Genomic DNA, 26,929 nt, shown 5'->3' on the forward strand with positions numbered 1-26,929 from the left:
AAGCTGGAAATGGTTGAGAGAAAATTTACAAGGATGTTGCCAGGACTAGAGGGTGTGAGCTATAGGGAGAGGTTGAGTAGGTTGGGACTCTATTCCTTGGTGCGCATGAGGGTGAAGGGGGGGGAGGGAGGAGCGGGGGGGGGGGGAGGAGAGGGAGGAAAGAGGGGAGATAGGAGGGGGAGAGAGGAGGGGTTAGAGAGGAGGGGGAGAAAGAAAGGGAGGGGAAGGGAGAGGGGGTTGGAGGAGGGGAGTTGGAGGAGAGGAGGGGGGGTGGAGGAGGGGAGAGGGGGGGTGGAGGATGGTAGTGGGGAGGGGGGCAGAGGGTGGGAGATACCGGAGGGGGAGGGGAGAGAGAAGAGGGGGAGAGAGTGGTGAGGGGGAAGAGGGGGGTGGATGGGGAGGGGAGAGGGGTAGAGGGTTCCGTCCAGTCAACGCGGGGGGGGGGGGGGGGGGGGGGGAGGCTGCGGCATCTCACACACACACAGTAACCAACCCCCTTGATATTATATTAATATTATTCATTGGCTCCTTTTATCCCATTCCCGCCCTATCTCGAGGGGCAGAGAGAGTGGGGCAGAGAAAGAGAGAGAGGGAGAGGGAGAGGGGGGGTGGGATGTGAGGGGAGAGACGGAGGGTGGAGGGAGAAGGGATGGAGAGGGGGGGACAGGGGTTGGAGAGGCGGGGAGAGGGGTGAGGAGAGGGGGAGGGGGGAGATGGGATGGAGAAGGGGGGACAGGGGTTAGAGAGGCGGGGAGAGGAGGGGGGGAGATGGAGAGGGGGAGGAGAGAGGGGGGATGGGGAGAGAGGGGGGAGGGGGAAGAGAGGGGGGAGGGGGAGGAAGCGAGAGAGAGGGGGATGGGGAGGGGGGAAAGGAAGAGAGAGGGGTAGGGGAAGGGGGGGAGAGAGGTGGGAGGGAGGAGGAGGGGGGGATGGAGGGGAGGAGGGAGAGAGAAGAATGGGGAGGGAGGGGGAGAGGGGTAGAGAGAGAGGTTGGGGAAGGAGTGGGTGAGGGAGGGGGAGAGGGGGGAGAGAGGGGGAAGAGTGGGGAGGGAAGGGGAGAGGGGTAGGGGGAGAGGAGGGAGAAGAAGGGGGTAGAGGAAGGGGGGAGGAGGGGGTAGAAGAGGAGGGAGAGGGGGGAGAGGAGTAGGGAGAGGGGGAGGAAGGGGGAGAGAGAGGGAGTGGGCGGACTTGAACTCGGCGAGCAGGCGAGGTCGACTGCGAACAGTTGAGATCGGGATCACCAGCGAAGTAAAGGCTTCACGATTCCCCATGTTCCTGCGATCAACGGAGGAATCTCAGGTCTCCATAGACGGCCTCTCCCAGAGGGAGTAATGGCCGCCAGGGCCACCTTCTCATCTCGCTACCCCGCGTGACGATAACGGCCACCGCCACCATGTTCTACGATCGTGCGGGGGAGATGGAGAGGATTCTAAAGCAAGCCGGTGACCTCCGGTGACCTCGGGATCTGCAGAACTTGCTCGTTCTTTCTGCAATAACGACAGCCGCCGCCATGTTGTTGAACTTCAAGAAGCCCAGCGCTGGACGACTTGATCACGTGTTGACGGGCTTCAACCCACGTAACTGGCTGCGCATTGAAAGTCTGCACAGCTGGTCGCGAAGATCAAAGGCATTGTGGCGTCGTGCAGCAGTTATATTTTAAAACAATTTTAGTTAAAAACTCGGGAAATAATTAACCACATTTTCAGTTGAGGAGATTTTTGAATTCATGAGGTAAATCTCTACCGGAATATGTAAACATTTCTCCGTTACCGCGTCGGGTTTTGGAGGAGATATGAAAACAAACAAAGAAACAAACACACAAAGAGAGTTTTGAATAGTTATATGATATAATATAGACAGAATTATGAAATTCAGATAGCAGATTAGGATGGCCATCCAGACAAGTGTGAGGTTCAATGGGAGGTCTAAGGAGGAGGTCTAGAGTAAATGGCAGGGACTTTAGGAACATTATTGTAGAGAGATCTCGGGGTGCAAGTCCTTAACTTCCTGAAATTGTCTCATAAGTGGATGAGGTAGTTAAGAAGGCTTCATAGATGGAGGCATTGAGTATAAGAGGTGGGACATCATGTTGCAGTTGAACAAAACATTGGCTAGACTGTGCTTAGAGCATTGTGTATTATAGTTGACACACTACACAAAGTACAGTATGTGCTGGCAATAGAAAGGGTGCAGAAGAGATTTACCAGGATGAACCGATCTCGTCTGCCTGTACATGATCCATATTCTCAAAAAGCCTTGTATCTGTCTCCACCACCTCCCCAGGCAATGCGTTCCAGACCGCCACCATCATCTGTGTAAAACACTTGCCCCGCGCATCTCCAACAAACTTTCCCCCTCTCACATTATAGACATCCCCTCTGGTATTGGACATTTCCTCCCTGGGAAAAAGACTGTCGATCCTATCTATGCCTCTCATCATTTTATATACTTCTATCAAGTCTCCCCTCAACCTCTGACTCTTCAATCCAGGTCTCTTCACACATCCCCTGCAGCTGAAACCCTCTAATCCAGGCAGTATTCTGGTAAACCTCCTCTGTACATTTACGTCTAGGTCATTTATATATCTGACAAACAGCAGAGGTCCCAGCGCAGATACTTAGGGTTAGCATGGATGAGGTTGACTGAAGGGCCTGTTTCCACACTGTGTCACTCTATGACTAGGTGTTCAGGCTCCAATGCCTATCCCAATGAGGACCTCAATTTTAGACTGAGCCCTGCCACGTAATCTTACCTTCCTTCCACTTCCCTTATGCACGACAGGCACCCTTTCCTCCCCAGTCAACGAGTTGATGTCCAGTTTACTAGGATCCTTGCAGCGATGCCTCCTTTGTTTTGGTCGCTCCGAAAGGCTGTGTAAAATAGCCGTGCAATTCTGCCACAGAAATACAACCATGAGATAGTCAAGCCTTATGTTGCACAGGATAGAAAAGAAGTTTTCAGATCTTTCCTGCCTCTCCTAAGATGATGACCATTGCACAGTTACTGCTGTCCTCTTGCACCACAAGACAATGTAGTCAGCTACTCGTGTGGTGCAGGCTAATAACAGCAGACAACTGCACCTCTAATGGATATTATTGGACACAGTGATGAAGATGATGCATGCTAATTCACTGTGGAAACACAGCTTTGTCAGTAAAGGACGAGTGCTGCATCTCTACATCACCACGTGTGTGGCTCCCAGCAAACACGATGCTCACCCAGAAGGTGGGGACCACGGGCACATGAAGTGCCTTGGCAGGTTGCCGCAGGGCTCCTCAGAGACAGCACAGCCTGAAGGGACAACGACAAGGTACTCACGGGAGCCAGGTTGGACACATCCATGGTGTAGGTGGGATGCTGCCTTAGCCACTCAATCAGACTCTTGTTTTTCTCTTCCTCCTCGTTTCCCAGTTGCTGCTTGCCCTGAGGGAGTTTCATCATCATGCCAGCCATGTTGTCGGTGGAGTGAGCTACCCCAGAGAAAAGCTGCTTCGACAGACCGCTCTCCTTCATTAAAAACAGAACCACTAATGAGAATCATGCAGCCATTCGGCCCTGCAGGCTTGTGCCAATTGGGCTCTCTGAAAGAACATTTGTGCTCGGTCCCACAGCCAGCTTTCATTCCAGAAACTTGCAATTTCTCATTCTCCAAATCAGGACCAGGAGGCAGCCACTCAGCCCTAAGCTGCCATATCTTTACATTGTCACGGATAGGCTGACTGGAATTTCAGCGCCATCTTCCTCTCTCCGAGTTGCTTTCCAAGACTATATCCTCTTTTGCCTTGACATATTCAGAGGTTATCGCATTGGAGTGTGCCTGATCAAATCACTCATCTCCACTCCAAACCTCCAGTCTATGATTGTAAATGTATGGGCTGTATGTTACTGAATGAGTTGCTCCCTACTTTATTTGAATCTCTCTCGTCTATGAATTTCTTAACCTCTATGCTGCATGAGGGAGAAAACGCATAACGTTTTCATAAACATCCTCTACCAATAGCACCGTGGCGTAGCTGGTAGAGCCCGTTGCCTCACAACGCCGGAGACCCAGTTTTGATCTCAAGCTTGGGTACTGTCGGTGTGGTGTTTGCACGTTCTCCGTGACCGCGTGAGTTTCCTCCGGATTCCTTCCCACATTCCAAAGGTGTGCGGGTCTGTAGGTTAATTAGTCTCTGTAAATTACCCAAGAAAGTGGGATAACATAGAACTAGTGTGAATGGGTGATCAGTGTGGACGTGGTGAGCCGAAGGGCTGGTTTCCATGCTGTGTTTCTAAACCCTAAACCTCTTATGATCCCTTTCTCCATGTGGCATTCAGAAAGAATTGTTGCTACAGCTGTTGTCTTACTGCTGGATACAATTTCAAACACTGCATTTGTGCACAACTTCACCAAACATGGCTTAAGCTCTTGCTGCAGACCAAGCACATACATTTACTTATATAATTTTATTCATTGAGCAGTTTCCACATAAAAACTTTCTGACTTAAATTTTCTTGCATTTAATCTTACAGAAAGAACGAGGATAATAGTCAAGCTAAACTCTCACACAAACCTCTTAGTCTCCGAGATGGGGAATGTCTCAGCAAACAGCAGCACCTCCCAACAGCACAGGGTGCTAAGATGCACCGTACCAAGGGGTGCCTTAAGCAAGAAGAGTGTGTGCAGGAGTAAAGCGTACGGGGGAGAGGGTGAAAGTTACAAGGCTGAACAAATGAATTTAAATGTATTCACAACGCATTGTTTGTTTTGAATTATTGCATGGGGTTCCAAGTTTCTAAATCTAATGCAAGACAAAGTGGTGGCACAGTGGTGCAGCTGTAGAGCTGCTGCCTCACAGTGGTAGAGACCCGGGTTCAATTCTGACTACTGGCACTGTCTGTGCAGTTTGTATGTCCTCCCTGTGATTGCATGGGTTTTCTCTGGGTGCTCCGGGTTCCTGCTACAATCCAGAGACGTGCAGGTTTGTAGGTAAATTGGCTTCTATAAATTACTCCCAGTGCGTAGGATGTGAAAGTGGGATAACATATAACTAATGTATGGGTGATCAATGGTCGGTGTGGATTCAGTGGGCTGAAGGGCCTGTTCCACACTATCTCTGTACTAAACTTAACTCATGCCGCAAAGGGGACTCAGACCAGACAGTGCTCGATGTGATGGCGTGCTGCCCAGGGCAAGACGATGCCGTCTGCCTGCACCAATGGTCCTTGCAGCTAAGCCTTACGGAGCAAACTGCAGGTGGCGCCAGCAATGGCTGACTAGCCAACTGTCTGTCTGTACTTTCCATCTTTGTGTCTGTTTTGTATGTGTTAAATGTATGTTTTTTGTGGTCTTTAGCTTGCTTTATGTGGGGGGTGGGAAGTTGGTGGAAACCTTTTCTAATCTCTGATGGAGACGCGATTTTTTCCATATCATATCTCCGTCCGCACTGCGGCCTTACATCGTGGAGTTGGCGGCCTTTGCTGGAGATCGACCGGGAGCTCCATCGCGGGACTCACCATAAAGGAGTTTGTGATCCCTAACGGGGGTCGTCTTTGGGGCTCCAACCGTGGGAGCCTGCTGGACTTTAACATCACGGAGCCCGCGGTCTATGATAGAGACCGACATCGGGGAATTCCAAGCCGCAGGAGTTTCGACCGCCCCGACGGGAGCTTCGACCGCCGGCTATGGATGGTTCGACTGCCCCAGAGAATAAAGAGGAAGGAGATTGGACTTTATTGCCTTCCATCACAGTGGGGAACGTGGGGAATCCACTGTGGTGGATGTTTATGTTAATTTTTATGTAGTTGTGTGTCGTGTTGCTTATTTTTTAGTATGGCTGTATGGTAATTCGAATTTCACTGTACCTTAATTAGTACATGTGACAATAAACTGACCTTGAAACCTACCAAAATCTCTGGTTTCTTCTCCTTCATGAAGAGGATATCAACACCTTCGACGTTCTTCCTCCGTCCTCTCTTTCTGCGCGAGGTGTCTTCTCCTCTGTAGGCGCCGTTGATCACCTGACCTGTGACGGGATGGACGAGGCCTGCCTGCAGGATCCCGGCCATATCTGCTCTGAAAGCAGCCGAGGGGTCCAGCGAGCTCAGCCTGGAGGTGCTCGTACTGATGATGACTGGCACAGAGCCAGGCACCTCTTCCGCTGCCTTGGAAAGGTCCATGGCAGTCTCCTGCCATCCATTCAAAATGATAGGCGGATGAGTGAGGATGGAGGCAGCCTCCTCCTGGCTCTTCCTCTTTGCACCTCGATCTGTCTCAAACTCATACTTCCGCCTTCTCCTCCTCTGATCCCTCGGGAACGTTAATGCAAGTAGGCTCTCCTGCTTTCCAAGTAGAATTTCAAGGTGTCAGCAACATTTATGACAATCTTAGTAAGAGCCAAAACCCTACAGCAGTTGTGTGCAAACCATGAGAGATGGAGCCCACATTACACTGGCTGTCTCAAACAAGGCAGCTGCCAACCACCTACAATACACACAAAAAGCAGGAATAACTCAGAGGGACAGGAACCATCTCTGGAGATGGGAACGTTTCGGGTTGAGACCCTTTCCCTACCCCTGGCGATACTGCCTGGTCCCCTGCTATCACTGCCCAGGTGGGGCACCAACAAGTAGAAACTTAACAGGACCAGTCACATACACACTGTGGCTGTAGGAACAGGTGGTGCCGCTGTGGTGAGAGAAACCTCCCTCTTTCCAGCACATTGAAATCTCCTGTCAACATGTGCTGCAATATTGCCCACTTGCCTGGATGAGAGAAATGTGAGACCATCCATGACAAGCAGTCCACTTGCCAGGTACCTAGTCGTAAATAAGTAACCATTCACTCTCTCCCCCCCCCCCCCCCTTCAAAACCCTGGCAAAGATGGACCATGGTCACAGTTTGCGCCATCGACAGAACACACCGCACATTGCTCGGGGCTACTCTGACAGCACCGCCCAAACCCGCTGCCCCAACCACTGCACAGGAGAGAGATAACACATGAATGGGAGCAGCAGAAACTCACACATCATTCTGCCTTTTAGACGTATCACGATTGCTGCTGGATTTAAATCCTGGAACTTGCTCTTGGAGCATATGTAAGTACCTTCATCACAAGGACTGCAGTGGTTCAAGGCATCAGCTCACCACCCCATCGCAAGGACACTAAAACCCAGCTCTACCAGAGACAGCTACCTCCCTTATGATGAGCAAAAGGCAGTGCTGGAGGAACTCAGCGGTTCAGGCAACGTCCGTAGAGGGGAAATAGACAAATGACATTGACAGAAGATAGACAGAAGGGTCCCGACCCAAAATATCACCTGTCCACTTCCCGCCACAGATGCTGCCTGACCCACTGCCTGAATATCCTTCAGCGCTATTTTTTTTATTTAAGATCCCAGCATCTACAGTTTCTTATGTCTTAAATATAAATTTTATTTTTTTTAAAGTTTCTAATTCATCTCCCACTATTCCCTCGGGGTTTCACTCAAGGCAAGAGAGCACAAGATGGGGGCTGGAAACTATTCTTCTGATGTTTGGTGAGAGGTCCATACCTCGGTGGCAATGGAGGCTAGGATTGCAATGATACTAGGGCAAAGAGTGGCGGGAGATCCTGAAGTGTGCTTGCGAGAATGTTACTGACAAGTATGGTCCTGGTCCAACAAGGTAGGCAGTATTGCTGGCCTTGCCCAGGGACGAGTCGGGTTGTGAGAAGCACGTATAGTAAGGAAGTAGTGATCATAGCTTTTCATATCGTTGTGAAGGAGGATGTAGAACAGTCAATTGGAGCAGGGGTCACTGTTAACTGGGTGGAAACATGTTGAGCTGAGGTAAAGAGAATGAAAGCGCGTAAGTGAGTACCGGAATATTCAGGGCAAAGACGTTTCTGCTCACATCTCTGTTCATACCCATGCAGGAGGTGGGTAGGGTAAGTAAAATCAGTGCTCCTTGGATGACCACAAAGACTTAGTGCAAAGAGAAAAGCAACGTCAGAGGCCAGACTGTTAACACACGCGAACCGCACTGATTACATAAAGTTCAGCTGGGAAACAAGAAAGGAAATAGCAGACACAGTGAGAGAGAATGGGAAAAGACTGGTAGCATTCATAAAAGGAAATGCTAAAATATTCTGCAGGGATGTAAACAGGAAAAGCATTGTATGAGGAGAGGTGGGGCTTATCAAACACCAAAAAGGAAATGCACTGCCAGGATGTGGGAGTCTGGAGCCATGTGATGCAGGCAAAACCCAAAGCGGGCTTTGGTCAACAGTATTGGTGAGTGCCACTGGAAGGCGCTGTCATCACCCTTCACCATGACTGATCATTGAGACGGGAGGTACACAAAAATGCTGGAGAAACTCAGCGGGTGCAGCAGCATCTATGGAGCGAAGGAAATAGGAAACGTTTCGGGCCGAAACCCTTCTTCAGACTGATAGGGGGTGGCGGGGTGAAGGAAGGAAAAAGGAGGAGGAGCCCGAGGGCTGGGGGATGGGAGGAGACAGCCCGAGGGCTGAGGAAGGGGAGGAAACAGCAAGGGCTAACAAAATTGGGAGAATTCAATGTTCATGCCCACAGGATGCAGACTCCCCAAGTGGAATATGAGGTGCTGTTCCTCCAATTTCCGGTATGGAAATGAGACGGGAGGTTCTGGACAGGATATAACCGACTGCCACTGTTCTACAGGACACTGCTGAGCACATCGTCAGCACGATGCCTGCATTGTCAACACAATGGGACAGCTTAGCTGGAGACCAGTCAGGTCTGGAGCTCAGGTCTTCAGGACCACAGTCTGGATGTTGTAGTCCTTTGAGACTTTTGGATAGGCACATGGATATGCAGGGAAATGGTATTATGTAGCGGCATATAGGAGTTAGTCTTGTGGTCATGTTCGACACAGATATTGTGTTCCTGTGCTGTTGTATGTTCTATGTTGTTGGGTGTGACAGTATTTACAGTATCCAGTGTTCACAACCATTTCTTGAGACCATGTGGAATGAATGGAATTTACTGCAGACTGATTTCAGTAACGATGGGATCTCCAGACAAAGATGGATTAGTCACTCGGCACTTCTGGTTGAACATGGCTGCATATCGTCAGGAAATCAGAGCTGTACTCCTGAAAGGATTCCAGAGCAACTTTCAGAAGAGAATTGAAAGGGTTAAACCATGGCTTTGGTGAAGTGGAAGGGCAGTAGGTCTAATTGAAGAGCTAGGTCAGGTGTCGAACGGTCTCCTTCAGTGACATACAACTCTATACAGTATATTTCTGGTACTATATCCATCAGACTCGTGGGCATCCCAAGGGAAGCTAAAGCTCCTGACTCCTACCTTATCACTCAACACCCCTCCTTACCTTACCTCTGGGCCCTGCTATATCCAAGAATATCGGAATAGCAGGTTATACCAGCAGCAGAAGACTCTGCAGGTGCAATCCAAGGTGGAGACAGCTGCAGCACTTGCCTTTGAAAATTGATGGGAGGAGACAGAGCCGTCAGCAAAGCTGAGAGTGTGTGCAGCCTGCACAGGGACACTGAGGCAGCTCCTCACGTTCAGACTGTCTGCTGGGGCAGCCATGGAGTACATTACACCAGCAGCTTCCAGGTTCTGCTGTTGTGCTGATGGCCATTTTCCTTTCAGCACAGCGTGGCAGATGTTGTCGATGCGGTTTATGATAACTCGATCCTGACGGAATGAAAGTAAGAAAAATGCAACGTCAATGCATATCTGCCAGCTCCAGGTCTAGAGAAATACTTGGTTCTAATCAAAGCAGAACATTTATAAACAGAATGAACAAACGTAAAGAATAGCTTGTATTACTCTCATGATTTTCACACCCTCTAGGCATCCCAAACATCTAACAATTTACATAAAATTGACATCAGTTGCAACCCGTGGCATTAGGCAGCCATTTTGTATAAAGCTACGAGAAAGATGCTGAGATATTTTTACAAAATGGATGGGATACAAATATTGTCCAGGAAACAGGGAAGAATTCCTGTTCTCTAAGTAATGCCAAGGATGTTTCCATTCACCTGTGTGGGCACGGGGCCTCTATTTAGCAGCTTTACTGTCTGAAGAGTGTCACTGAGATGGCCACCAGGAATGGTGTTGAAGTTGGTGACTCTATTCCGACTCACCTTGGGCCACTCAGCAGACGAGTAGAGTGTTTTCTCCTGCAGCAGTTGTGCGATGGTTGGCTCGCGGATGTCCTGCAGGAGGGTGTCCTGGATCTCATCTTGGACCAGGCTGGCAGATGTGTTGCTCTCCTCATCAAAACTCTTCAGCGGGATAACTGAGAAAAACAACATTCTTACTGTAACAAGAGCTGGAGTTGTTTAATGAACCATACAATCAGCATCCTGCTCTGGAAACTGGCATTTAAAGTTGAAATCCACAAATGCCAAGTCGTAAAGTTGAATTCCAAAAAATATGGTTTCTGTAAACTGTTGAACTTATTTGGACAGGAAAATACACAAACAGCCCACTCCCTGGGTTCTTGGATCAATTTCCATTGCCATAAAAGACGGGCACTTGATATTACTCTGCCTGTCTTGTTGCCCATGTACCAGAATCATCGCACTAGAAGATATGGTCCCACCAGGGCCCTATACAACCCTGGATCGACCTGCTTTAATACGTCAACATGGTCAATAATAACAAGGGTATTCTGAGGTTGGGACACGTCTGGCCAAGGAATCCACTTCTCCATCATAGCCCTTACCTCAGATGTAACATTCAGTAAAATGGATAAGTGTCAGAACTCCACAATGGTGCGTAGACACCACAGTTTTGTTCATTTAGCTTTTTGTGACATTCCAGGGGCGTTTCTCCCACGCTACAGATCTTTATAAACGCAGGTTATTCTTATTAAAAGGTGAGCTACTTTGGGAACGTGGTATCTTAATTCACAGAAACATTCAAAGGCTTTAATGCGGCACCTTTGACATAAACTTATGCCTTTGTTCCCAAACTCCCTTTAGAATGATTGCAGCTTCTGCCTCTAACACCTACCTGGTTAGAAACATAGACGATAGGTGCAGGAGGAGGCCATTTGGCCCATCAAGCCGCATGGCTGATCATCCACAATCAGTAACCCGTACCTGCCTTATCCCCATATCCCTTGATTCCGCTAGCCCCTAGAGCTCTATCTAACTCTCTTTTAAATTATCCAGTGATTTGGCCTCCTCTGCCTTCTTTTACCTGCATCTAGCTTGTCCAGTCCTTTTATAATTTTATACGTTTCTACAAGAGCCCCTCTCATCCTTCTAAATTCCAGTGAATACAAGCCCAGTCTTTTCAATCTTTCCTCATATGACAGCCCCGCCAACCTGGGGATTAACCTCGTGAACCTACGCTACACAGCCTCAATAGCAAGGATGTTTCCTCAAATTAGGAGACCTAAACTGCACACAATACTCCAGATGTGGTCTCAGAAGGACCTCTTTACTCCTATACTCAACTCCTCTTGTTATTAAGGCCAGCGTGCCATTAGCTTTCTTCACTGCCTGCTGTACCTGCATGTTTACTAACTGCTATGATAGGAAGGAACAATTAAATAAGGTTCAAAGATGCAAACTCTAACCTTTAAAGATTTGATAGTTTCTAGAATAGTTTGGAAGTAAATATAGGAACATTTCTAATGCAGTGACACACATGATTCCCTTTCAATTTGTGCTTGTTTTTTGTTTGATTTCAACGGATGAAAGAGCAGCTACCTTCAGGTAGTGAATTATCTTCCTCGGATTTCTCTTCTGTTTTACAGAGATCATCCTTCATGCAGTCCTCGAGGAGGTGCCTGATTGTCAGCTCCCGCTTTATGGGAACAATGCCATCATGGGCTGAGGGTGGATCTGGCTCAGCCTGCACCGTCTTCATTAACGAGTAAGCAGTTCCGAGTGACGGAGTGCTCGTTAGGCTTTGCACGGCTACCTTCACGAATGGAGGATGGTCTGATTCAGCATTTGTAAAGGCCATGAGCTCCTCCGTTTCTGCTGAACAGGTCTCATTCACAGCCACACCTTGTTGGTCTGTGCCCACCACAGCTTCAGTCAGCTTCAACCCATTGGTGGCTTGTGGACTTACAGGTGCAGTAACTGGAGAGTTGGACTCAGCCAGCTGGCTGGCTCTACTCCATGGTCTATTGGAACTATTGGCTGTGGTCTGTGTGAGGCACACGCCCGGGCAGTTAGCCTGCAGATCATAAACGTGTTCATCTATGGGGCTCTCCCCACCACTGACTTCCATCGAGCTCTCATTTTCAGCTTTAACCTGCTTGTCGTGCACAAGGTGACACGGAGGGACGGCACCAGGCACCGGGTCCACAGGCTGCACACCACACACTGGTGCCGAACTATCCATCATCTCCTCTGGTACAGACGGCACTTCCAACACACCATTGGATTGTACCAGCAGCAAGTTCAGACAGTTTGTTGGTGAGGCAGCAGCAACACACACAGGCTGTAGATTTCTCCGGAGCATGGTTTCTCCACGGCTGCAAGATTCCAGCACAGGCTTCAGTAAACCTTCCTCGCCATCACCCTCTGCACACATTCCACCCACGGCATTCGTCTCTTCAGATTTGACGTGTGTTGTTGGCATAGGGTAAAACTTGGTCTGTGTGCAGTTGACAGCTCCCCATTCGTTCCCTGCAGCCACTGCTTCAGACAGACTGAGACTAGATTGAGCAGCGCTGCACTTGTTTACAGGGTCAGCTGCACCCTCTTCATTCTTCACTTCGGCACAGTCTCTGAGCGTTCCTGCCGAGGGACTAGGCTCATCCAAAACCTCCTCCAGCTTCTCCTGCTCCGCGTCCATCTGCTCAATGTTGTCCTTCTCCCCCAGAGTGAGCACAGTGGAGGCAGGAGAAGCAGACTGGCTGAAATTGAGCGAGGACTGGCTGCAAGGAGCCGGCACTGTCTGGAAGTAGGTGTTCCCGTTCTGTACGTAGTTCCTGTGAGCCTCGCGGAAGGAAAGCTGAGGGTCGTTGAGGATGTAGTAGTCCGTCCTGCTGAGGCCGTGCTTGGCAGTGCCCATGAGCAAGTCGCGGTCGTGTTTACCGCATTCCCACCACACCGGCAGGTACAGGCTGGGGCGGCACAGCTTCAGCCGCTCGCTCAGCTGCGGGCTCCGCAGAACTTGCTCACGAACCTTACGCAGCAACTCTATCCGGTACAGAGTCCGCGAAGCTCGTTCCTCCGTGATGGGCTCCACAAAAATGCTTGGATCTGAAGCCTCTGAAACAAGGAAAGAGTCGCCAGTCAGAAAATGGCCGTGCACAATGGTTTTACTGACATACACACTAACAGCATAATAACATGATGCATTGTCCAACCTCTAGCAACCAGCTTCCCTACACAGGCAGCGTGAAGGTGTCACCCTTCCACACTGTCTGCTGAAGGCAGAACTCCAGCCCTTATCCCACCCGCCATGTGCTTACTCTCTCTGACAATGTCCCTAGCTTCACCTACATGTTGGTCTTACCCAGGCCAACTTAGTTCCTTCGTTCTCCAGTCTGATCAAGGATTGCCCATCTGAAACACCCAAAAAAAAAAAAATACACACACACACACACACACCCTTCACATCCCTCACTCCTTATGAAAACTAACTTACAACTTTCTCTTTCTCACACCCTGCAAACATTAACCATTTCTCTATCTACAGTGGCTGTGTGACCTTGGTTTCCTTTAGTTTAGAGGCACAGAGCAGAAACAGGCCTATCGGCCCACCGGGTCTGCACCGACCCCCGCACATTAAAACTATCCTAACAACACTACGGACAATTTTACATTCATGCCAAACCAATTAACCTACAAACCTGTATGTCTTTGGAGTGTGGGAGGATACCGAAGATCTCGGAAAAAACCCCACGCAGATCACGGGGAGAACGTACAAACTCCATACAGACCTGTAGTCAGGATTGAAACCGGGTCTCTGGTGCTGTAAGGTAGTAGCTCTACCATGGCACCACCTTGCCACCTGCTGAAATTTTCTGGCATTGCCAGTTTTTGTTCCACATGTCCAACACCTGCAGTTTTTTTGATTTTCTATCTCTCACGGGTTCTTCATCACTCTCTCCATCCTCTCCTCTGCAGACGGATCCTCACTCAGTCCCCAGCAGCTCATTCAAGTGACCACCCTCCACACCACCAAGTTCTCAGCCTAAGGCACAATCTCGCCGTGTCCAACCACTTTACTTCCTAGATCAGAAGCAAGGATTGAATGGAACTGCCCACATCCACACTCAGGAGCCATGTTTCCACTGACTGCATCTCCATTAGAGATCAGCCAAGAAGAGGGTGGGAAGAAACTGAGCTACATGTCTCCTGGAGTCAGCCAGCTGGTAATCACATTGCTTTAGCTGGACTGAAACACAACAAACTGTGGAATGTAACAGGACAGAATTCTCACCTTCTTTCCTCTGAGGCAGCCTGCAAACATTCCGGCACATGGCCACGAAGCTTCGGAAATACCTCTCTAGGCTTCCATCCGTTTTTCTCTCCAACCTGGCAAAGCTGCGGAACTGGTTCCAGTCAAACTGCTTCTTGTCTGGATCATACACCACACCGAACGTCGAGACCACACGGTAGAAATCTGTCTGTTCCCTCCTTGTCCACCTGGAAAAATAAGGAGTTGGTGTGACCCTCTGAAAGAACACCAAGCAGCAATTCCTTGTCAACGACGCCGCCATTGTGAATAGACCAGATGATACAGCGACGTGGGTTCAGTGTGCTGTCAGTGTGCAGTTTGCACCATTTTCCCTGTGACTGACTGGGTTTTTGACTGTTGCCCCGGTTCCCCCCCACATCCTAGAGAGTGGGTTGGCCCCTCTCAGACCTGAACAGTTTCAGCTCATAGTTCACTGTCTGGATCTGTGCACATATTCCAGCCCAGGACAATTTGAAGCGGATGGGCAGAGGTGGTTTTCAAACAGTACACCTATTCCTCGAGAATAGCAGAATCTAAGTAACTGTACAATGTGCATATCTAGACAAGACTTTGGAATTTAACATATTACCATTTATAATTGGAATCAAATTATCTATGTTGTCATCAAGTTATACAGCAGGAAATCTGGCCCTTCGGCCCGACACGTCCATGCAGACAAGATGCACCATCTAAGCTAGTGTCATTTGGCCTATGTTCCTCTGAACCTATTATATCCATGTACCTGTCCAAGTGAGTCATTATATATTATCATACCACAAATGAGTTGGTGAATTAATTTGTTTTTGCTGCGTACAGAAATATGCTCATTGGTTACGGTAAACGTTTCTCTCTGAACCTTTTTTGATCCTGAATGGGCCAAGTGCGGCACAGCTGCTGTCTCACGGCGCCAGAGACCCAGGCTCGATCCTGACCTTCCACACACCCAGTGTGGAATTTGCATGTTCTTTCTCAATCATACTTATTTGCACAAAAGACCATGCTACTTCTTGAAGCCAGCTGTTTAATTGTGGGATGTTGCCTGTAGAAGTTAATATTCCTCCTCAAGTTTGATCAGAGCTTACATCAGAACCAACTGGGCACTGAACGATCAGGAAGTCAGGCTGGGCATCTGGTCTCCACACTCACCTCCCAACAAGCCACGAGCACATATCAGAGAGAGTACTCCCATGTTGTTGCATCACAGACACAACAAGCCGAGCTCTCACCACAAGTCCACCCACTATTTTTCCCAACGATCTGAAGAATCGCAACTTAATGTCACTCAATCATTTACCTTTGCTGGATTTCCATGGTAACAATGTCCATTTCTGACACCCTTCCCCAGATCTCATCCTGTGGATACCAGCGACGCCGGTTATTGCGCGCCTGCGACTCCATTCTCACCAGCTCCTTGCGATTGCAGCGCTGGTAGGCGGTTATGAGGCGACGAAGACGAGCTGTGAGCACTGAAGCCACCGGCCACTGGGGACGGTCCATGTCTGCACCATTCTGACCTTCGATGGAATCAAGGATTAAACTTACTGGTTAGTTAGTGCTGAGCAGGATATCCAGGTAACCACATCCTATAATATCCTAAAGCAACAAACAATCTTAAGCACAATACTTCCTTTTCATATTTCAAGATCTGAGCATTGACAAAGCAAGCAGTGATTGTCCATCTCTTAACTATTTTATGGGACATTCATGACGGAGTCAGCTGGATTAACTCAGCGGGACAGGCAGCATCTCTGGAGAGAAGGAATGGATGACGTTTCGGGTCGAGACCTTTCTTCAGACGGATTATGTATAAGGGAAACAAGAGATATAGACAGTGATGTGGAGATAAAGAACAATGAATGATAGATATGCAAAACAGTAATGATGATAAAGGAAACAGCCCATTGTCAGCTGTTTGTTGGGTGAAAATGAGAAGCTGGTGTGACCTGGGTGGGGGAGGGATAGAGAGAGAGGGAATGCTGGGGCTACCTGAAGTGAGAGAAATCAAACTCATACCACTGGGTTGTAAGCTGCCCAAGCAAAATATGAGATGCTGTTCCTCCAATTTGTGTTTAGCCTCACTCTGACAATGGAGGAGGCCTAGGACAGAAAGATCTGTGGAGGAATGGAAGGATAATTAAAGTGTCCAGCAAACGGAAGATCAGGTAGGTTCAGGCGGACTGAGCAAAGGTGTTCCGCGAAACGATCGTCCAGTCTGCGTTAGGTCTCGCCGATATATGAGTCCACATCTTGAACAACGGATACAGTAGATGAGGTTGGAGGAGGTTCAAGTGAACCTCTGCCTAACCTGAAAGGACTGTCGTGGTCCTTGGACAGAGTCGAGAGAGGAGGTCTAGTGACACGTGTTATATCTTTTGCAGTTGCAGGGAAAGGTACCGGGGAGGGGGTGGTTTGGGTGGGAAGGGATGAGTTAACCAGGGAGTTGTGGAGGGAATGGTCTCTGCAGAAGGTGGTAAGGGGTAGAGATGGGAAAATGTGACTAATGCTGTGATCCCGTTGGAGGTGGTGGAAATTTCGGAGGATTATGTGTTGTATGCGATGGCTGATAGGGTGGAAGGTAAGGACTGGCTCTGTTGTGACAAGGGGGAGAAGGAGCAAGGGCGGAGCTGTAGGGTACCGAGGAGACACAAGTGAGGGCCTCATCTATAGCGGGAGAGGGGAACCCCCATTTCCTAAAGAATAGCATGGGCCTCATCTTGGGCGCAGATGCGGCGTAGACGGAAGAATTGGGAGTAGGGGATAGAGTCTTTGCAGGAGGTAGGCTGGGAAGAAGTGTAGTCGAGATAGTTGCGGGAGTCAGTGGGTTTGTAATAGAAGAAGAATTTGTCTGAAAAAGGGTCTTGACCCGAACATCACCCATTCCTTTTCTCCAGTGAAGCTGCCTGACAGGTGAGTTACTCCAACATTTTGTGTCTACCTTCGGTTTGTAATAAATGTCAGTCAATATTTCCTGTGATGGAGACTGTGCGAAAAAGAAAGGGGAGGGAGGTGTTGGAGATGGTCCAAGTAAATTTGAGTGCGATGGAAATTGGTGGTGAAGTTGATAAAAGTCCATGAGTTCTGCATGGGTGATCCCGTTGGAGTAGCACCGATGCAGTCATCAATGTGACAGAGATAGAGTTTGGGGATAGGGCCAGTACATGCCTGGAACAGGGATTGCTCAACGTATCCTACAAAGAGGCAGGCATAGCTGAGGCCCATGTGGGTGCCCATAGTTACACCTGGGACTTGGAGGAAGTGGGAGAAGAAGATGTTAAGGGTGAGGAACAGCTCCGCTAGGCAGAGTAAAGTATTAGTAGAGGGAAATTGGATGGTTCTGCGGTCGAGGAAATTGGATGACTGCATCACCAGTAAGGGTGGCAGATAACCTCCTCTGAAGATCTTCGATGGACTCCATGAGTTTCACAAGTTTATAGTGATCAACATCAACACTTAAATTTACTAAATGTAGAATATTATTATAGTTTAAATGTTACCGCTGCCATGGTGGAATCGAAACTTGGGTCAGTTCATCTGGGTTACTGGTAACAAATGCAGCATCACCATTTTAACCCGGACAATTGTGAAGCGAGATCAATAGGGGTTGGACCAGCAAATGGTAAGGTGCGAAGGAATGTTGATGAACTGAGACACCTTGGCTTTAACATTAGGGTGAGATGAAACAGGATGAGAAGGGCTTAAAAGGACCGTAAACAGAAGCACAGACAACGTGGGCCGAATGGTCTTTCCCAAAACTGTACACTTGGTGTCACTTACACCAACACAAACCACTCACCATTTATATACAGTGCCCTCCATAATGTTTGGGACAAAGACCCATCATTTATTTATTTGCCTCTGTACTCCACAATTTGAGATTTGTAATAGAAAAAAATCACATGTAGTTAAAGTGCACAAAGTCCAATTTTAATAAAGGCAATTTTTATACATTTTGGTTTCACCATGTAGAAATTACAGCTGTGTTTATACAGACCCCCCATTTCAGGGCACCATAATGTTTGGGACACATGGCTTCACAGGTGTTTGTAATTGCTCAAGTGTGTTTAATTGCCTCCTTCGTGCAGGTATAAGAGAGCTTACAGTTTGCCAAGAAGTACTTAAAAGAGCAACCACACTTCTGGAAAAACGTCTTGTGGACAGATGAGACGAAGATTAACATATCAGAGTGATGGCAAGAGCAAAGTATGGAGGAGAGAAGGAACTGCCCAAGATCCAAAGCATACCACCTCATCTGTGAAACACGGTGGTGGGGGTGTTATGGCCTGGACATGTATGGCTGCAGAAGGTACTGGATCACTTATCTTCATTGATGATACAACTGATGGTAGTAGCATAATGAATTCTGAAGTGTATAGACACGTCCTATCTGCTCAAGTTCAAACAAATGCCTCAAAACTCATTGGCCGGTGGTTCATTCTACAGCAAAACAATGATCCCAAACATACTGCTAAAGCAACAAAGGAGTTTTTCAAAGCTAAAAAATGGTCAATTAATGAGTGACCAAGTCAATCCCAATTGAACCCAATTGAGCATGCCTTTTATATGCTGAAGAGAAAACTGAAGGGGACTAGCCCCCAAAACAAGCATGCTAAAGATGGCTGCAATACAGGTCTGGCAGAGCATCACCAGAGAAGACACCCAGCAACTGGTGATGTCCATGAATCGCAGACTTAAGGATATGCAACAAAATACTAAATATGACTACTTTCATTTACATGACATTGCTGTGTCCCAAACATTATAGTGCCCCGAAATGGGGGGAACTATGTATAAACACTGCTGTAATTTCTACATGGTGAAACAAAAATGTATAAAAATGGCCCTTATTAAAATCTGACAATGTGTACTTTAACCACATGTGATTTATTTTTCTATTACAAATCTCAAATTGTGGAGTCCAGAGGCAAATAATTAAATATAGGGTCTTTGTCCCAAACATTATGGAGGACACTGTATCTTACCTAAAATTGAGTCTTCCCCTTTCTCCAAAATCCCAGATTCAATGCAGGAATTTGCATCTTCCTGTAAGTCAACATAAACAATAAGTAAGTTCAAGTTCACATTTATTGCCACATGCACCAGTTAAGGTACAGTGGAATTTGATTTACCATGCAGCCAAACAATCAAAAAGAGCACAATACACAATAGAATACAACATGAACATCCACCACAGTGGAATCAATATTCTTCACTGTGGTGGAAGGAAATAACGTTTCAGTCAGTCCTCTTCCTTTGTTCATCTGTGGTTGGTGTGTAAGAGCAGGAAATGGGAAGTTAGGAGTCATGCTTCAAGTAGTAGTTTTCCATCCTGCCCTCCTCCTGCCATGGACATTACTGGTGATGCTATCACACACCACCCAGCCTACTGTTGCTACCCCTATTATTAATATCAGATTGTGATCTTGCTCGTCACAACATTTAAGCTTACAAGAGCAACCCACCTTCCTGCTTACTAAAGACAGGATGACCACATCGTGCAATGCTGCTGTTAACCCATGGTCAGTTCCTTTAATAACACATGATTAAATTACTGTAGATGACAGTGTAATTGGGTCTAAGAGGGAGTTAGAGTTCAGAACCTCTATTACTGTCCAAGTTATAGAATACAGGGACATCATATCACCTGAAGGATATAATGGCCTAGGTGGAATAACATTACAGGTTACATTATGAGCATAAATTTAAAAGACTGTTTCTATTCCCTTTGCACAGAAGATCGAGAATGATCTCACAGATGGTGATGATTTAATAAAATAGGTTGGAAAATGACCATCAAGTGGACATAATCTTAAAAAATTGAGCTCATTTTCACAGAGGAGGTAAGAAAATCTCCCTTGCAAAACGATGTAGAATCCGAGGCTCATTGGTGATCCTCGCACTGTCCTTGATCGGACTTTGCTGGCTTATTCTTGCACTAAACGTTATTCGCTTGTCATGTGTCTACACACTTTAAACGGCTCGATTGTAATCACGTATTGTCTTTCTTCTGACTGGATAGCATGCAACCAAAGCTTTTCACTGCACCTCGGTACACGTGACATTATACTATACTGGTAGATGCAAGGGATCTGTTCAGATAGGTGACCAAGGCAAATCCAGAACAGGTTTAATGAAATGCTGAATTGAGATCTCACTGCTGAAAGACCTGTTTCTAAAATCTTCACAAATTTGAGACAAAGATAGAGTAGACAGTCAGAACCCTTTTCCCTCTGGGTGGAAATGTCAAAGACTACAGAACAGGTGGGAAGGGCAATTAAGGTGGGAAGGGCAAAGCTGGCAAGATATGCATGGGGTGTTTTTTTTTTTTACACACAAGTGCGCTAGAAAGTGCTGCTGGGGGTGGTGGTGGAGGCAGATACAATAGTGGAGTTTAAGAGGCCTCTTCCCACACTGCACTGTTCCATGTAATACTGATGACTGGTGTCGGCATTCCTGCAAGGGATTACACAGGATGCCTGCTCTCCATAATCTCTCCTGACACCCTGGTAGAACACCATCAGAAATAGTCAGAAGCCAGGCTGTCGATCTGTACTCTGGTGGGGCGGAGAGAACATGTCCCTTCCGGAAGAACAGGGAGAGCTTTGAAGTAATACATGCAAGTGAAGGCATTCATAAGAGATGGCCAAACACTGGATTAAAAAAAAAAATAATCATGTATCATAGAGTATCAAGACATTTTACTCACATCTGGCTGATCTTTGAACTGGCCATCAGACTTCAACTCGGAGTCATCACCTTTACAAAGGTCAACCCTATAATTCAGGACAGAGAGAATTACCATTTCAATGAAATCAGAGCTCACAAATAACTGATGGAAGTCAGGACAGTAGACAATGTCTACATGAACTAGGTCTTTGCAAGACCTTTGACAAGGTCCCACGTGGTAGATTGCTTTGGAAAGTTAGATCATGGGACCCATGGTAGCCAGTTGGTGGTTGGAGTTAGAGGTGGTAGCAGGGAATTATCTTTCAGACTGCGGACCTGAGACCAGCAGTGTACTGCAGGGATTGGTGCTGGCTCTACTAGTATTTGCCATCTGTGTTCAACGATTTGAATGAGAATGGTGAAAGGGCAGCATTTTACAGGGTATTCAAAGGGAAACCTTATCAAAACTGAGTGGTGGAACGGGCTGCCAGAGGGAGTGGCAGCAATAGATACAATTTACAACATTTAAAACCTATTTTGACAGCCACAGGGATAATAAAGGAATGTTGGCCAAATACAGGCAAATAGAACGAGCTCAGTTAGGTGAGTTGGTTGGCATGGACGAGTTGGGCCGCAGGGTCTGATTCCGTGCTACATGACTCATTGAATTGCTATTTATTCTGTTTATGCTTTGAATGGCTGGGAAGAGTGCCCTGGAGAACGTGGGCAGGACAGAGACCTCTCATACACCCATCAGCCTCTTCACGTCATCACTCAGTTTCAGCTAATGACTATTATGCAGGTGGGCAGCAACAAGATAAATGACTAGTTAACTTGCTTATTGGAAATGGCACTGAGCAATGGAGGAGTGTTGGGCTGGAGGCTGGACAATAGCCCAGCCTTGTTCGAACAGTGTGGCAGCTTTGGCCACAACAGCCCTGTGCTTACCAGGGCATCAGGCCAGACAGCGCTCTCAGTAATACTGTGGATGTGCAGTAAATGGGGATGGTTGACAGGGTAGGCTGCATTAACGGCCAGCCTGGAAAGGAATGGATGAGCAGCGAGCCCTGGGAGCTCTTGTTGACAAACCTTCAAGGCTGGCAGAGCAAGTTGATACAAAGGTTTAAAGAGTTTAGGTTACTTGGGTTTATAATTGGAGCAAGAGAATGCAATACCTCAGCTGGACCACTGGAGGTATCAGCATAATGCTTCCCAGCAGTGTTGCGGGCTGAGGATGGGATGTGAGGAAGTCTCGCAGGTGACCAGCAACGAGCACCTCTTGGATTAGGACATGTTGAATCACCCATGTTCCTGGAAAGGGGTAATGGGGTGACCTGACAGATGGGGTTAAGGGGTAACCTGACAGAATTCTTCAAAGAAGAGGGAAACTCTTCCTGCAGTCAGGTGCAAGGTCAGAGATGTACAATCCCGGGAAAAAGTGATGAGCAATAACTTTCACAGCGTTGTCAAGACTTGACATTCTGTATCTGACAAGCTACAAACTGATTCCAAAATTAGTTTTAAACGGGAGCTGGTAGTGATCCAGGATGAGGAGCTTCTTTCAGAGGTACAGAAGACGGGTTGAATGGCCTCCCCCTGTATCGTGACCTTTTATAAATGTAAGCTCCTGAGTGGAGTTTGAACCTGGAAGGACTTTCACAGGTAGACAAAAGTGCTGGAGAAACTCAGTGGGTGCGGCAGTATCTATGGAGCGAAGGAAATAGGCAACGTTTCGGGCCGAAACCCTTCTTCAGCCTCAAACGTTGCCTATTTCCTTCGCTCCATAGTTGCTGCCGCCCCCGCTGAGTTTATCCAGCAATTTTGTCTACCTTCGATTTTCCAACATCTGCCGTTCCTTCTTAAGCAAAGGATTTTCACAGGAGTTGGTGTTCAGAATCAGCAGTAAACATCTCTTCAACTACCCCACCCCCAACAGATGGCAATGTTTTACCCTTCGCTTATGTCTGCTGGCAGGTCAACACCTTGCTCGGCTGCCAGTGAGGTCTCATCAGGCATGCCCACCCTCTCAAGGAAGCAGAGTACTGGGTCAGCTCTCATCGCATTATATCGCTCGTAACCTGGAAAGAGAAAGAGTCAGGTCTCGGTGGATGGAACAAACGGCTTGAGAGTCCAACTGGAGAAAGGCCCACCCATGGCAAACAGGTGCATCAGGAATCACAGCCACAACATTATCACTAATATTCCTCCTTAAACACATCTTTCCAGCTCCAACGTTTTCGTCTAACAGCCCATCCTTTTTCTCCAGAGATGTTGCCTGACCTGCTGAGTTACTCCTGCACGTTGTGCCTTTCTTCTGACTGGATTGAGGCAGGAAGATGTAGGTACGGGACAGACAATAGATGAGGGGTTCCCTCATGTTTATTACAACATACAACATAGAAGCAGCAACACCTTGTATTACAACATACAACATAGAAGCAGCAGGCACCAGGGATCGGTGTCGCTGCTTCTATGTTGTATGTTGTAATAAACCATGAGGGAACCCCTCATCTATTGTCCCAACCTCTACAAACAGGGCGGGTGAGTGTCCCTATGACTGGAGGACACTGTCACAATGATGGACATCCGGTGGCGCTGTCATGGCTGCCTCCGCATTCAGTCCGGTATCTTGTTTGTTTTTGTTATGTTTGAAGTGCGTTTTTGGGGGGGGTGTTTTGTCTTTTATGTGGGGGGGAAGAGGGTACGGTAAGGGGGATACCGTCCTTCAGTCGCTTCCTGGAGAGGGTATGACTATTGTTCGAGTCGCGACCTCGCCCCCCCCCCCCCCCGGCCTACCTACTGGGTTGGTGCGGCATTTCCTGCCGGGACCGACCAGAGCTCCAGCAGCAGCGGTGCAGCGCTGGATACATCGCGGGGCGGGCGATGCCTTACCGGGGATCACCGTTTGGAGCTCCGGAGTACTGGGCCTGCTGCACCGACATCAGCGGAGCTCCCAACGCGTGCGGTGCTGATCAACATCACGGAGTCCTGCGACCCTTTGTCGGGGGTCGCCAGCGTGGGTCTCCGCCCGGCTCGACCTGTGGACTTCGGGAGCCGCAGACTCCGGTGGGAGGTGGCTGATTTGGAGGTCCGGGCCGCTGAGGATGTTCTCCGTCGGGGTTCCATCGTTCCCGGCGAGAGGGCCTGAGCATCGGGCCGCCCGTGGCAGCGACTGCGGGGTGCTCGGGAGGCCCCAACCACGGGTGAACATCTGGCAAGATCGGCGGGGAGGCTGGCTGGACTTTGGTTCCTTCCCTAACTTTGGTGCCGCTGTGGGGTTGTGTTGTGTCGTGGACTTCTGTGTTTGTGCTTTTTAAATTTTTTTATGACTGCAAGGAAAATCCATTTCATTGTCTCTTAATAAATTGAATGTAATCCAATCCAAAGAGGCCAGTCAGTCTGCTCAGCCAGCGTCCACATAGCTGAAACTATCTGGCAATTGGTCAACGTTTCAGTTGCGTTACTCCCACAAGCACAAATCTCCCACAAGTGTGTGTTTTAAATCGAAACATAGGTGAATCCAGATCTCCAAGTCAGCCCACATGCTCCCTCAGGCACTCCTGCAAATACTGAGGCATTTGGGACCCCGTGGTAATTGCTGCCAAACACAGGATCTCCTTGGGGATATGAGACATTCCCAGGAATCAGAGCAAATTCTGAGACACACCCAGTGAAATCCTTGTAAATACTGCAAAATCCCGCAGGAACCCCTGTAAATACTAAAGTACTTCCTAGGAACTGCCTGTAAATACTGAGAGAATCATAGTGACCCCATGAATACTGAGACATTCCTGGGAACCTCCTACAAATCCCTCTGAAAATTGGGACTCCTGGGAATCCATGTAAGTATTGATGCCCTCTAGACGATCCGTTATTTTTAACCAACGAACCCTTGTCCTCTCAAAATTCACCCTGTCAAGACCTCTCAGGGTCTTGTATGTGTCAGTTGTTGCCTTTACTCTAACTCCAGTGGATACCAGCCTAGCCTGTCCAATCTTTCTCCATAAGAAAACCACCAATTCAGGCATTCGTCAGAAGATCTCTGAATTGCTCCAATACATAAACATCCTACAAATACTGAGAGACAAAAATGCTGGAGAAACTCAGCGGGTGAGGCAGCATCTATGGAGCGAAGGAAATAGGCAACGTTTCAGGCAGAAACCCTTCTTCAGACCCGTTTCGGCCCGAAACATAGCCTATTTCCTTTGCACTATAGATGCTGCCGCACCTGCTGAGTTTCTCCAGCATATTTGTCTACCTCAGTATTTGTAGGATGTTTATGTGTTTATGCACCTTTGATTTCCCAGCATCTGCAGTTCCTTCTTAAACTACAAATACTGACACTGTTTAGTTTTTCATATGTAATCTCACCTATAGCCAATGAAGCATGGCCTCCCAACTTTGGTATTCAATTCCCGCACAATAAGCAATAACATTCTCTTAGGTTTCCTAGTTACTAGTTTTTTGTAAATCTAGGGTTATTAGGCTATTTTCTCCAGCCAAAATAGTCAAAATGCCCATTTTCTCACGTTACATTATATTTGCCAGATCTTTTATTCACCCTCTTCACGTCACCTTTCCACCTTTTTTTGTATTAACAAATTTAATCTCCAGCTAAGCCATTTATATGAATCATAAAAAGTTCAGGCTTTAACATCGATCTGTGTGGCACCCCCTCATTACCAACCAGAACTACCCTTGTACTGTGTACCTATGCTCCCTTTCCTGTTAGCCAGCTATTCTTCTGTCCTTACCAACATCATCTCCCACACCATAAGCTTGCTCTCAATAAAAATCATGTAGTACTTTATCAAATGCCTTCTAGAAATCTGAATACACTACATCCAGTGGTTCCCCTTTATCCAAGGCACAATGTACATTTCAAAGAAGTGTTGGTAGACTCAAAATGCTGGAGTAACTCAGCGGGACAGACAGCACCTCTGGAGAGAAGGAATGGGTGATGTTTCGGGTCGAGACCCTTCATCTGTAGTACATTTTGAATGTCTCAAAAGTCCCTGATGTTTTTTTTCCAGAACTAGATTGACTTTGATTATCTTGAATTTTCTGAAGTGCCCAATACTGTGAGGTTTATAAAAAGAAAAGCACTCTTTACCAAAAACACTTCAAATTCCAAATTAATAGTTTCTCTTGGTCTATTATCTAACACTATAGCAGATACATTTATAGCCATTAGAATATAGATATCTAGCACAATACATCAACCAGATTCAGATAATGAATTACTTTGAGGTCGTTTTTCGGCACCAGCTGTATCGACAAGTTATACAAAACCTCAAACACAGGCTTACCATGTTTGTAAACTCCAATGAGCATGGACTTGTCACAATCTCCATCCCACCATTCAACTGGGATATCATTGTAGTCAACCTCAGGCATCCAGACTTCCAGCTTACTGTACACCAAGGTGTGGTGAAGAGAGAGGAAAACAAGGCAGAACGGGTAAGACAGTGAGAGAGACAGAGCTCATGTAACATACAGACAGGCAGACACATGGCACCAAAGAGGGACATAATAACAGAGAGAGATGGACAAAATAATTCAATGCCATTAGAAATCATTAATAAAAGTAATTTGAGAATCGAGACTTTTCATTCATCAGCCCCCAACAAAACACTTCTCTTTATGTCTCACTCTGCGACCCCGCCTGAGGGAGAGTTGCAAATTTCACTTCCTTTGGCGTGGGAAGTGCTTCTGATGTCACCTCGAAAGACCTTGTGTTAATCATAAAGTTATGACTCCCTGGTACTGGAATCATGAGTAAAATAAATTCCTTTTGTATCTCATGACTTAGAGCGCCTCATTTAGATCACCACAAAATTATTTAAACATAAGTTCTTAA

The 26,929-nt window shown here is 47.4% G+C and overlaps 1 protein-coding gene across 6 annotated transcripts in view; it reads right to left on the reverse strand.

The window, feature by feature from the left end:
• LOC116986506 (chromodomain-helicase-DNA-binding protein 6-like) overlaps positions 1 to 26,929 on the reverse strand; it is a 162,372-nt gene that overhangs the window by 6,280 nt on the left and 129,163 nt on the right. For 3 of the 6 annotated variants that reach the window (XM_033042111.1, XM_033042112.1, XM_033042108.1), the window contains 12 exons: positions 26,379 to 26,482; positions 23,021 to 23,147; positions 21,110 to 21,176; positions 19,386 to 19,446; positions 15,701 to 15,920; positions 14,389 to 14,594; positions 11,694 to 13,211; positions 10,116 to 10,270; positions 9,439 to 9,660; positions 5,875 to 6,318; positions 3,319 to 3,507; positions 2,753 to 2,893 (listed from right to left, as the gene is read on the reverse strand). In XM_033042111.1, coding sequence (XP_032898002.1) covers positions 2,753 to 2,893; positions 3,319 to 3,507; positions 5,875 to 6,318; positions 9,439 to 9,660; positions 10,116 to 10,270; positions 11,694 to 13,211; positions 14,389 to 14,594; positions 15,701 to 15,920; positions 19,386 to 19,446; positions 21,110 to 21,176; positions 23,021 to 23,147; positions 26,379 to 26,482 — 3,454 coding nt within the window. The remainder of the gene's footprint in view (positions 1 to 2,752; positions 2,894 to 3,318; positions 3,508 to 5,874; positions 6,319 to 9,438; positions 9,661 to 10,115; positions 10,271 to 11,693; positions 13,212 to 14,388; positions 14,595 to 15,700; positions 15,921 to 19,385; positions 19,447 to 21,109; positions 21,177 to 23,020; positions 23,148 to 26,378; positions 26,483 to 26,929) is intronic. The other 3 variants (XM_033042110.1, XM_033042114.1, XM_033042113.1) reach the window with 3 other exon arrangements.

This window comes from Amblyraja radiata, chromosome 23, assembly GCF_010909765.2.
Source record: "Amblyraja radiata isolate CabotCenter1 chromosome 23, sAmbRad1.1.pri, whole genome shotgun sequence".
NCBI classification, from domain to species: domain Eukaryota; kingdom Metazoa; phylum Chordata; class Chondrichthyes; order Rajiformes; family Rajidae; genus Amblyraja; species Amblyraja radiata.